We start from the raw sequence: 13,950 nt of genomic DNA on the forward strand, positions 1-13,950 counted from the left end.
AGAGGGTGATATTATGTACAGTATTCTTCATCTTACTATTTTAAAACAGATCTTGTTTTTCACTGAGCATTTCAAGAGAATCCTTGAAAATTCCTGGATTAAATATGTAACTACAAATCATAGTAAGGAATGACTAAAATTTTGGAAAGCTAAAGTTATTTTCATTCTTTTGGGCCAGATCACTGAGATGGTTTTCCTAGTAGATTCAGTATTTCATCCAAATAGAAGGTGTGGAAAATCATGTAAAATAAACAATCAAGAGGAACTTAAATTTTTAAATATGGAAGAAAATGAAATAAATTGGGGAAAGATAATACATAGAATACATTAACCATCACTAGACTGAGGTACTGGTAATGTTTTGATGGTATATCCAGAACACTATCACCTATAAGTTTTCTGAGGGAACTATTCACAAAATGTAATGATCAATGTCAAATAAAATTCTGGTTTCTTATAAGTTGAGTTTCTGACACAACATACCAGAGGGTCTTTCATAGCTGGATTCAAACAAATGACTTTGGGCCAAAATCAAAGGGGCTCTCTTTCTCTTTCTTTAGACTTGCTAACCTAGGACAGGATTTTGGTTAGGTGTGGCTATCCATGAACACATGAAAAAACAGAAGGCTGATATGTCAATTTCCACTGTAGCCCTCAACAAGGAAAAACTGTGACTGAACCATACCCTTGGGCCTAATCTCCAAATGCAGTGACCCAGCAAATAGAGCATATGATCCTATGAGTTGTCTTGGATTCTCCTTAAGAGAAAAGATTTGGAAGAGCTAAGATAAAGACAAGATTATAGGTTTTACTTGAAGCTTATAAAACTCTGCATTATCACAGGTGATTCATAATTAATATCATCTTTTTAAAAATCCAAATAATCTGTCTCTGAAACATATTAAGGTGTCTTGATTATACTTAATATATTGTCTCTATAACTCAATTGCAGTTCCCATATTTTTCTATGGATTGATTAATCAAGTGTCAGTTTGTATGCTTGCAGAATCAATTCAGGTAATTTGAACAATATACTAAGTTAGCATTGCTACTTTCTGGAAAACTGACTGGAAACTTCTCTTCTACCCAAAATAACTTGTAAATATCTGGAAGATGTTATTTTTATTATAGTTTCAATTACTGATTTATAACTCATGATTAACTTTTAAAGTTGGTTTAAGTCAGTATACATAGATAATGTGTTGTGTTTGATGATGAGGATACGATTATGAATTATGTCTAATGCCTATCTAATAAAAACCTAGAACCCAGTGGTGGACAAGCATGTAAATACATATTTTTATTACAGAGCAGTAGAGCTATGGTTGGGGAAATCCTGAGATGATCGCAAAACAAATGAGGTGTGTTAAATCAATTTGGATAAAGGAACAGAGAGTATTGAAGTCAGGGAAGTGTTCCATAAAACAGGTGATCATTGTGTTGTGTTAACAAAACAAAACAAAAACAAAAACAAAAACAACAACTATTCCAGAAGAAAAAGAAATGGAGTCCCTACTAATAATCATGGACTAAATACTCAGAGGTACAAGACAACATGGAGCATTTGGGAAACTATAAATGTCCAAGGACTCCCCACAGTGCATGTGATAAGGAATATGAGAATTATGCTATGAGGAACCATCCAAAGGGTGAAGCAGAGAAATGGCAGGACTAGAATGGTACAGTAGGCAGGTTTGGGGGCAGTATAAAGGACCTATGTGAGTGAAGTGAAACTGGAGGCACATTGAATAATTTGTGAGTTGGTCAGATATTCAAAATGAGAATCAGAAAACTATGCAAAAATGAAGTTGGGGATAAAAAAGGACTCTGTCATGAATCCAAGGTTTCTAGTGCAGGTACTTACAAAAATGCTAAAATTGTTGGAGCGGGGTGGTCTACCCGGGAGTGGTGATGATAGAAAGATAGGGTACTCTGGAAATGTGTCTGGAATGTTTAGGTGGAGATATCAACAGATATAACTGGAAGACTGAAAAATAATGGGATTGGGTGATGCTTTTTAGAATCATCAATCTAGAGGTTTTAGTTAAATTAGGATGATATGTTTCTCTATGTTTCTCTATGTTTACTGAGATAAACATAGAGAATGTATGAAATGAGAATGGGAAAAACCTGAGGACAGACATTAAGCTAAAAATATAGTTTACCAGAAAAAGACAAGGACCCTGGGAAGAATTCTAACTATGGTCAGAAAATATCAAATGAATAAGTATCAAGAGAACTAGAAGAGGGGGTTGACAAAGGAAGAGAGAGTTTCAAGATGGAAATGGCAATGGTCACAAAATGCTCAGTGATAAAAGTAGGCAAGATGAAGTCCTGAAACTATGAAGCTTGACGTTTTGGAGATGAATAGAGAAGTTTAAGGAGATGTTTCAATAGAGTAAGTCATAAAAATACAAATTGAGGAACGAAAAGGCATCAAATGAGAGATTTTAAGATTTTAAGATTTTAAGATTTTATTTATTTATTTGACAGACAGAGATCACAAGTAGGCAGAGAGGCATGCAGAGAGGGAGAGAGAGAGAGAGGGAAGCAGGCTTCCTGAGGAGCAGGGAGCCCGATGCGGGGCTCGATCCCAGGACCCTGAGATCATGACCCAAGCCGAAGGCAGCAGCCCAAACCACTGAGCCACCCAGGCGCCCCACAAATGTAAACTCTTCATTGAAGAATCTTCTAGAGGAGAAACTCAAATCTATAACTAGAACTAAAGCTAAGAGCCAGTCCACCCTTGTAACGATTGTATTAGATTGTATTCTTATTAACTCTGCTCTTTAGCATCAATAACTTAGTTTCGAGGTAAACAAATGCCATGCTGCAATATTGCCAAGGTGCTGCTGTTGTTGTTCTGTTACTGTTGTTATTTCAGCTATGGCACTGTCCTTGGAACATGAATCTACTCCCCAAATGACTGATTGCAAGTATTTAAGAGAGCAATGCCTAAGTGATGCAAATGGGTGTAAATATGCATGGAGACTAATGGAAGATTCCTGCAATGTTTCAGGTAAAATATTATTGAAACCATACTCAAATTATTTCCTTTTACTGAGATAAAAATAGATTTGGATATTTTCTGTCACTATCCTGGGAACTAAGCTAGCTTTGCTCTATAAACAACTTAACTCAGACTTGATATTACAATGATTACCTTCACTTGCTTATTAATAAATGTGGTTACAAAAACTCAAGAGTCCTACTGCACTGTGGGTAGCTTTATGGAAGACTTCAGGGGTTTTTTTTAGTTTATTTTTTTACTTACGTCACCACATGCAATGTTATAATTATATGTATGCTTGTCAGAAGTATGACAACATTTTTTTTGCTTACAAGTGAATATCTCAATGATAAAATAGGAAAAATAACATTTGTGATGATCAAAAGCACTGTTACTTGTTTGTATGTGTGTAATACCTGTTACACATGTTGTAATTCACATTTTATTTTCTTGCAGAAGATATGCTATCTTCCTTTCCAACTGTGTCAAGAACAATTTAAAATATTTTTTTTTTATTTTTAACTTGTCCTACATTCCAAATATTTGAGGAAAGTCCCAAAGTGTTGAGAATGTTCGAACTCCAAAGACAGTTACAGCTATCTAACCCAACATTCTTATTACAGTTCAGGAAAAGAATTTTAAAGGCATAATTTGCTCAAAGTAACACAGTAACTTTAAGATGAGACTAGAAGACAATGACAAAAAAAAATTCTTATTGGTTTTGATGATGAAGCTTCTTATTATATTTCATAAGGCAATTTAAAATATTACTTCAATGTGTCATGAATTATAACATTTACTTCAGTATACAAATAGCAAGTCATTTTCAGTGAATTGCAGTAATATTTGCATAATTATCCCATGCATGAAGCTGAAATAGAAATATTTTCAAATACACAGATGAAATGAATTCAAGTAGTTTTATTCAGAAAAATGAGTAAAGAAAATTGTTGGGTAGATAAATATGGCTTTGTAAATTAAAGCAGAAAATGAAATACTGGTAATTATGAAAGATTCATTATTCAATAATATTTACTGAGTGCTTACTGTCAGGACCACTTCGTTTCTCATGGTAAATTCTGAGCCACCTGCATGTCTGTTATTATAATCTTAGAATGACATACAAAATAAAATAGAATATTATGACAAATGGCAAATAAAATAGCTAAACTGACAGAGTGGTGAAGATTATAGATCATTCTGATCACCTCATATAAGGACAGCCTTGATTAATATTGAAGAGTAAAAATTGGCATTCTAAGTGGGGACAAAGTCATTTTAAAATACAGCAAGATTTAATCTATTTTAGAAAGTAAATGCTAGGGAGAAAGTCAGTAAAAAGAAATTTTGTGCTTAAAAAGTCACTTCTGTGGACCTCTTGCAACAACCCCAGAAAATCTTATGATAATAATGAATTACTCAGATTAATACATTAAAAGCATTTGGGATAGGACAATATTCAGATTAATATCAGGAATATTATATGTTTGACTAAAACCCAGGTAACCTCTGCACGATGAAGGACTCATCAAACTGTAACCTGAGCATCCAGTCCTTGGTGGAAAGTAATTTCCAATTTGAAGATTGTCTCTGCACTGATAACCTCTATTGTACTATTAACAAATTGCTTGGGGAACCATGCATCAATGAATCAGGTAACAATAAATTGTTATACAGAAATATTTACAGTCATGAAAAAGAAAAGTAGAGTTTCAAAATTAACCACATCTATGTAATTTAATTAATTCTCCTTTCTTGATAATTTGATCAGTTCTCTGTGTAATTTAAGGTTCAGTGAGCTGTGGATCTCAGTAAGTGCCTAACATATTTCTGAAGTTGCTAACCATAATTGCAAGCTTCATTCAATTATAATTCATTAGGATTATAGATTCACTTGATCAATTCATGTATTTGTGGGGTTTGCACAAGATCTAAATGATAGAAGACAAATAAGATATTAGAGATATTAGAGAAAGTCCAAAATATAACCATGTATCTAGAATTATACTTGCCTTTCAGTAGGATCATTTAATCATTTAATATGCATTTATTTACTACCTGTTCAAAGAGCCAGGCCGACACTGAGGTAGTGGCCATCAAAGTACTCTGCGTGTGTCCTTAAGAGTTCATAAAGATTCTCAAAGGGATATGTGGAATAAAATGGTTCTAAAGTGATCAATGTTTGGATTCTCAATGTCCCTCTGCGCTCTCTGAAAAGTGGTCAGCTTGGGAATGCACATGCTGTCATGGGGTCCTTGCCTCTTCTTTCACAGTCAACTTCTCATTTCCTAAGAAATACACCATTTCTTCCAATATCCCATTTCCCTCTCATCTATCATGCATGGCCTCATTGTTCCACCTCTCAAATCATACATGGTGAGCTCACTGGACAATTTTCTGTTCCATGGTTTTGCTTTCTCCAGAATTTTACATAAATGGAATTATATAACATGTAGCCTTTGAGTTTGATTTTTTTTTAGCATAATGCATTTGAGGTTCACCAATGTTTCATGTACAAGTTTTTCTTTTATCAGTACTAGTCCATTGTATACCACACATTGGTTATCCATTCATCATTGAAAGTGATTTGCATTGTTTCCAGATTTTTAGAAATTATAAATACTCACATACAAGATTTTTACAAATAGAAGCTTTTGTTTCTCTTGGGTAAGAAAGTGTTGGTTTATATGGTAAAGTGTATGTTTGACTTTATGGAGAGCTTCCATACTATATTCCAAATTTGATGTAAGCATCAATGTATAAAAGTTTCAGTCATTCCACATTCACTTGATTTTGATTTTTACTTGTTTTTGTTTGGGGGCCATCCTAATATGTATTTAATAGTCTCACATTGTAGGTTTAATTTCCACTCAAATAATAGTAATGTTGAACATATTTTCATGTGCTTACATGTCATCTGTACACATTATTTAGTAAAACATCTCTTCAAAATTTTGCTCATTTTAAATTTGAGTTTTGATTTCTTTACTGGGTTTTAAGAGTTGCTTCTCTGTATCAAATAGGATTTATCAGAACATGTGTTCTGGAAACAATGTTTTCCCCTCTATGTCTTTTTATTTACTTCCTTAGGAATATCTTCCCCCAGAAAGAAGTCTTTTGCTTTTTAAACTTTAATTATAACCAGTTTTTTCTTTTCTTTTCTTTTCTTTTCTTTTCTTTTCTTTTCACGTGCAAGATGCCAACTTTTTTTTCTTGAATAATACCTGTGATGTTGTGTCTAAGAAATCTTTATCCAACCCCAAATCACAGAAATATTTCTCATATGGTCTAGAAATTAATGTAGTTTAGGTTTTGAGTTAATTTTTGATTTTAGTACAAATGATGGGTCAGATTCCTTTTGTTTTTTCCTTTTTTTTTTTCCCCTGTAAGGATAAACAACTGTTCTAACCCATTTGCTAAAGAGACTATGAGTTTCACCTTCAAAACTCATTTGGGCGGTATTAGTGGCTCTATTTCTAGAGTTCTTCTCCTGTTTCAATAATCTGTATATCTGTACTTTTGCCAATACTCTACGGTCTTACTTATTTTAACTTTATGGGGGGGTCTTATAATCAAGTAATATAATTCCTTTAACTTTGTTCTTTTTAAAAATTGTTTTGGCTATTTTTTTGACTTCCCATATACATGTTACAACCGAATTGTCAGTTCTATAAAAAAATTAGTATTTTGGGGTGCTTACATTGAAACTATATATCAGTTTGGATAGAACTGACACATGATATGTCTGCCCATTCATTTAAGATCTCTTTGGGGGTATAGCTCAGGGGTAGAGCATTTGACTGCATTTAAGATCTCTTTGATTTCTTTTATCATATTTTGTAGTTTTCAGTGTATAATTCTTACATTGTGTTGATATATGCAAATATGCTTCATTTTTTGATGCTGTTGTAAATAGTAACTTATTGAGTATAGAGAACCTATCAAAATAAAATTGATATATTATCTGGACCTTATATCCTGTAACTTGCTCAACTCACTGATTACTTCTTATGTATCTTTTATTTGGTAAAATCTATAGGACTGTCCGTATAGATCTAAATATTCATATCTGTGAGTAGACAGAATTTTATTTCTCCCTTCCCAATCTGTAGGCCTTTATTTCTTTTCTTTGCTCTATGGTTCTGGGTGGAACCTCCTAGATGATGTTAAATAGAATCCTTGGGAGTGGCCATCCTTGCTTTTTATCTGTCTTCAGAGAAATGCTTTAGGTTTGCACCATGAAGAATGGTTTTAGCAGTAGGTCCTTTGCAGGTTCCCTTTATCAGGCTGAAGAATTCCTTCTTATATCCCCGTTAGCTTTGAGATTTTATCATGAATGGATAAACAAATGTTAAATTTTTCAAATACTTTTCCTGCCTCTATCGAAATGATTGTTTTACTTTTCTTTTATATGGTGAATTTTATTGTTGATTTGTGAACGTTTGTTCTCACCCTTTATTCTGAGGCTATATACTACTCAGTGATGATGTATTATTCATTTTATATATTATTTGATTCAATCTGCTAATATTTTATTAAGGGTTTTTAATTTATGTTCATGAGGGATATTGGAATATTGTTCTCTTGTAGTGTATTTCTCGATTTTATTGTCTGAATAATGTTGGTTTCTTAATGCGTTGAGAAGTTTTTCTTCCTATTCTTTATTCTAGAGCAGGATACAAAGAATTAGTATTATTTCTTCCTTAAATGTTTGATTTAATTCACCAGTGCAGATATCTGGGCTATTTTTTATTAGACGGCTTTAAAATGTTCAATGTGTTTAGTTGTTATAGGACTGTTTCACTTACCTATTCCTTATTGAGTGAGTTTGGTAGTTCGTATCTTTCAGTGAATGTTCCCATTTGTTGGATTTATGTTGAATTTTTGTTTTTAGAGTTTCCATTCTATTTATTTATTTTTTACCTTTTTCTATCTCTCTGCTAAGTTCTTATTATCCCCAAATTGTCCTTTAAGTGTCTATAGGTGTTACAGTGGTATCTTCTCTTTCCTTCAGACACTGATGAACTTGTGTATTCCTCCTTCGTTGTCTCTCTCTGTCTCGCAGTCTTGCTCATTATTTTTGGTTATTGTGTTTGATTTGACTTGCAGTTGCTCCTCATTGTCTGGCTTCTTAAGATAAAGGCTTATATCATTGACTTGAGATTTTTGTCTTTCCTCCTATAATCATTTCATTATATAAATCTCCTTCCCAAGTACTGTTTTAGTCACGTCCACAAATCTTAGTATGTTGTATTTTCATTTTTATTCAGTTCAAAATGTTTTCTCATTTCCCTTGTGACTTCTTTTTTGATTCATGGTTTATTTATAATACTATTGTTTAATTTCCAAATGTTTGAGGATTTCCAAGGTACCTTTGTTATTTACTTTTAGTTCAATTCTTAATTAAAATGGTAAGTGCTGATCACCTGTTCAATATGAAACATGCTAGATCACACACACACACTCTCGCTCTCTCCCTTTCTCTCTCTCCCCCTCTCTCTCCTTCACAAAGTACTTGAAGTTATAGACGAATAAAGAACGGTGACTCAGAAGGTTTCATAGAAGAAATGACAGACTTGGGATTTTAGGGTAAATTTGGCTCATTAGACAACATGGATGTTCTATACAGAGGAAATAGAATGAAGCAGAACACATTTGAGGAGAAACAAATCCTTTGTGAAGCTGATCTGTAGAACAGAGCAGTATTAGGAAACGATGCTGGAAAGAAACCAGATGTTCTAAGAAGGAGGAAAGCTGAACTTAGAGATCCTTCTAAAGGGATTAGACTTCAAACTGTTATTGCAAGGAGCTCTTAATGCATTTTAAACAGAGGAATGCAGAATCAGCTTTTCAAAGGGTATCACTGGCAGGAGTGCAAAGGACAGAACAAAGGGGAGGGAAAGATGCAGGCCAGGGATGTCAATTAAAAGGCCATCAAAATCACGTGGGAGAGAGGTGATGCATGCCTAAACTAACACATTGGTGCTGAGGACTATGAGGAGATAGCCAAAGTAAGTTATGTTTATGAATTATAATTGATAGGCATTGGAGACAGTTGAATATGAGGAGTATGAAAGGTATGAAGTATGTTCTACAAGTTGCTGGCTTGGGACAGGATACCGTGATACACTGAGATAGGGAAGAAGCAATAAAGTACAGGATTGGGGACAGAGATGATGAGTAATATTTTGGAGACATTGCATCTGTAGCGTGCTTTGGAACATTCCTGTTAGGAATGTTAACATTTTGTTTTAAGTTTTACATGATACAAATAATTTCAAAAAAGAATTGAAGGAATGTGTGTCATCTAGTTTGCATATGGAAACATGGATCTTGCCCTGAAGAGAGTAATCTAAAATAGACACACACACAAAAAGATAAAATTAAATAGACATACAGGTTTTGGAGTTATATGTTTATAAGAAGCAGATAAAGCCATAAGAAGGAAGATAAGATTGGCCTATAAAGGCTATAAAGTGACAATATAAAGATTTTCATAATGACATTCATGATCTAGTTGAAGAGAAAAAAGATTTCAAAGACATGGGAAAAAACTACAGAAAGAGTTTTTGAAGTCAATGAAAGGGATAGAGAGAAAATAGTCAACAGTTACAAATGCTGAGATGGCATAAAAAATGATAGAGCCCAAAATGAGATTACTTAGCTAATTAATAGGTCTTTACTAGTTTTTGACTGAAGTAGGCTGAAATGAAGACATATTGAAATACTAAAATATTTATTGACTTTGAAGTAGGCTGAAATGAAGACATATTGAAATACTAAAATATTTATTGACTTTTGTTTCACCATGACAAGACAACTTAATTTTTATCTCTCTAGCCACTTCTAATCACACCAGGTTTTAAAAAAATATAGTTACCAGTCAACAGGTACATACAAAGTTAAATCAGTTAAACTGAAATCAGTCCCCCCCATTCCCCCTACACACACAATAGATACTTACTAAAGACAACTATGTGGCAATATTGATAAGCCAGGAATATAAAAACATTGTAGAAGAGAACACTGACATAGCCTCACAAATGTACTTCATGATGGACAAGACCTAGTTGTTATGGATACAGGAAGCATTAGCTGATTGCTTTTCATTGAGCTTAGAGTGAGAAATGAAATGATTAAAATCTTATCAATCATCCTATCTTAACTATGGTACCCTCCTAGACTCTTTGATCTTTAGTCCAGCAAGCCATGATTTACTCTCTTTCCCTCTCTCTCCCTCTCTCTGTCCCTCCCCACTCCCCCGTTGGTCCCCTTCCCACTCTTCTTCCTTCTCTCCCCACTTTAGACTCTCAAAACATTCCCCAACATATATAGGCATGTATTTTTCTATTCTTCATTGATATCTTGTAAACTTCTTGAGCAAATCAGCTATAGCATTTCTTTCCTTTTTTCTTAATATGATAAAGTACCCAGTGTAGTACCTGATACCTGATACTTAGTAAATGACCAATGAATATCGTGTAAGTACTTTAAATTCATTAAACATATTTTTGAGACCCTAAATCATGTGTCTTTCTGTATTTATTATTTAGTTAATATGTGTAGACATTTTATAAATGCTGAAGGATAGATATAAAGCTGAATAAAACATGGGACACCTAGGTGGCTCAGTTGGTTAAGCTTATGACTCTTGATTTCAGCTCAGGCCATGCTTTCAGGACTGTGAGACAAGCCCTGCATATTGGGCTGTGCATTCACCAGAGAGCCTGCTTGAAATGCTCTCCTTCCCCCTCTGCCCCTCCCCACCTGCAACTTCTCACTCTCTCTGTCTCAAATAAATAAAATCTTTAAAAAAAAAAAAAAAGAGGTGACTAAAACAGTCCCAGCTCTTGATAGCTGAAAACATAGTAGAGTAAAATTGACATTTAGCCATATTACTTCATTTAGCCCAGCTAATTAAATATATAAATAGAAAGATATTTAGATAGACAGTTTGATAGAACATATAGACAGGTTTACAGATTATTTCAAAATATATAATTACCAATGTGTAATAGAACTAATTATATGAGGACAGCATTAAATCAGATGTATCTTATGGATGTAAGCATGCTAGCCAAAAGGAATAGAAGAGATGGCCTCTATTCTAGTAAAGGAGCCTGATTTATTTGAGAAATGTGCAAAATGCTATAGTAGTGTATGTTTTCAAACATATGCAGCATTACAGAGGCTAGACTTAGACTAGTGCTTATAAGGATGCCCTAGCAGTTATTAAGTAAACATTTTCATATCATGAAATTCATTATGTTATTATTGTCTTGTATAATGGTGTCTTGTAGAAACTAAGGTAAAAGAAAACTAATTTAACAAAAAAAAAAGTTAAACTTTTTTTTTTAAGATCATATACTCCAGAAAGAAAGAAAGAAAAAAAAAAGACTTTTGGAAGAATGGTAGGGACAAGGAATTTTTTATTGTGGATATCTTTTTTGAAGTACCTCAGAAGATAAGATGTTTTAGAAGTAGGCAGTATACATCATAAAGCCTATGCTAAGCTGACTTGGAGTCTCATGTTGAAGTTGTTTTTCTCATCTCATCTCTTCTTTTTTTCATAGAATTATGGGTTTGTTGGAACTATCTAGTAGAACATGTGTTCTCAATGAGGAATAAAACCTCCAGGGGATGAAAACTGGTGCATGGGGTTGGGCAAAAAATCTTTTACTCTTTATTATATTTAAATCAGAGATATTCATCCAGTTCCCAAACTGATGATTTCTACCAGTCATCATCAAAATGTAATGAAATTTTGGACAAAAGTAAATAAGAACCAAATGTCATCCAAAGCAATTGAGCATTACCATTATGTGATTATATAAACTATCAATAATCAGTGTTCTAATTTTTAGAAATTCAGGATCATTTGTTGTAGCCCTCTTGAAATTTTTTTAATGGTTTTTGAAAGACAATAGATAGATAAGACAATAGATAAGCTTAGGGGCACATGGGTGGCTCAGTCATTTGAGGGCCGGACTCTTGATTTCGGCTCAAGTCATGATCTGAGGGTCCTAGAATTGAGCCTCAGGTAGGACTCTGTGCTTAGCGGGGAGTCTGCTTGAGAATTCTCTCTCTCCCTTTCCCTCTGCCCCTCCCTTCACTCACTCTGTCTCCATCTCTGTCTCTAAAATAAATAATATGCCTTAAAAAATAAGTTTATATACTTTATGTAAAACATTAAAATATCACAAGTAAATGAACTTATTTAATTTTTTGTCAATTTTTAAAATTTTAATTAAAGAAGAATCAGCACTGTCTTTACATTTGGCTGGACAGTCAAATACCACACAATGGCTGCCTCAGAAAGACACATCAGTAATGGTTGGAAAAGAGAGTGACTGTGTCATAGCAGCACATATTTGCCAAGAATCAGAACATTGCTCTCTGTTGTATGAAAATTTTAAGAAAACCTGCGGGAAGGAATCAGAACAATGCAAGACCCTCGATGGAGGCTACCTGTGTGCTGCATTAAGAGAAAGCCTGAAAGAAACGATATTGTGGAATTGTCATTGCAACGACCCTTCAAAAGCAGAGTGCACTGAAATTTGGAAAAGTTTGTTTGAAGACATTTGTATACAGGATGCTCAGATGAATCAAGTTTCAGCTTTCAGTGACAACTATGAAGATGGATTCAAACAGGACTTTTTTTCAGGTTGGTATTCTAAAGAAGAACTTAGGAACGTATATTAATTAAAGAATGTTTAACTTCTGATCCCTGCTTTGTCATTTCTGCCTGTTTCTCTTAGGAAATTAAAAATAAAAAATGAATGCCATGACTTTGTCCAAAATGGATTATTAAGAGCAAGCAAGGCAAATGCTAAAAGGTTTTAGCATAATGTTAATTGTATTCACTTATTCATTCATTTGGAAAATACTTATGAGACATTTAAATGTGCTAGGTATTATACAGCACGATTTAAAGAAACAAAACACAATAACAAAACAAACACCTGGCCTTCATTCAAGAAGTTGTTTGTTGTTGACGTTGTTGTTTGTTAGGAGATTTCAAAAATTAAAGAAATAGATAAATTGCGGTTACATGCTCTTATTTATTTATTTAATAGATCTTTCTTTTGAGCCCCTACCATATCTTAGCCCATGTGCTCAGACCTGGAGGAAAAGCAAACGAAACACACAACTTGTTGCTCTCTAGGAGTTTACACTCTACATTGAGGAGCATCTTGAATCATTTTCCCAGGCAACAGACTCTGAGACAGAGGTTTGCACACAAAAGATGTGTTTGAGCTGAGGGTTTAGGAACAGAAGCTAGAAGGAACTAAAGAAAACAGGATTAGGTGGAGGGAGAAGCTGAAATACAGAGTAGCTGCCTCAACCAATATTGTTTATTCCACAGGAAGTTTGGGCATGGAATGAACATTGACAAAAGGGACCTGATCCTTGCCCCACTCCTCGGGGCTAGTCCTTCTGGATGAGCTGTCCCCTGGGGAAGTCTGTCAACTTATCTGTGGCAACTTTCTTCAAATGATGGCAATGCCTAGAAAGGAACTGATTTGTGTCATCACCCAACCAAATTTTCTGCAGTCGAGGAAACGAAAGCCTGGGGGGTGTCTTAGTACTGGGCCACAGAATCCAGTATGGGGACAAAGAGAAAATTAGAAGGATTAATGACATAAGATGGATTTTTTTTTAAAGATTTTATTTATTTGTTTGAGAGAGAGAGAGAGCATGAGAAAGGGTTAGAGGAAGAAGCAGACTCCCTGCTGAGCAGAAAGCCTGATGCGGGTCTCCATTCCAGGACTCCAGGATCATGACCTGAGCTGAAGGCGATCGCTTAACCAGCTGAGCCACCTAGGCACACATAAGATGGATATTTTAAACAACATGAGTGCTAAGGAGAAAACTGAAGCAGAGGGGGAAAAAGAGGTCTGAGTGGGTGATTTGTAATTTTAAGAGGATAGCCAGGAAGT

General features: G+C 34.3%; 1 protein-coding gene across 1 annotated transcript in view; it reads left to right on the forward strand.

Annotated features, from left to right (window-relative positions):
• Positions 1 to 2,886: 2,886 nt before the first annotated feature.
• Positions 2,887 to 13,950, forward strand: part of GFRAL (GDNF family receptor alpha like) — a gene marked incomplete at both ends in the record, with an annotated part of 50,529 nt that continues 39,465 nt past the window's right edge. Inside the window, 2 exons of the mRNA XM_082729455.1 lie at positions 2,887 to 3,019; positions 4,513 to 4,665. Coding sequence (XP_082585581.1) covers positions 2,887 to 3,019; positions 4,513 to 4,665 — 286 coding nt within the window. The remainder of the gene's footprint in view (positions 3,020 to 4,512; positions 4,666 to 13,950) is intronic.

Source organism: Mustela nivalis (assembly GCF_964662115.1).
Source record: "Mustela nivalis genome assembly, chromosome: 5".
Lineage (NCBI taxonomy): Eukaryota > Metazoa > Chordata > Mammalia > Carnivora > Mustelidae > Mustela > Mustela nivalis.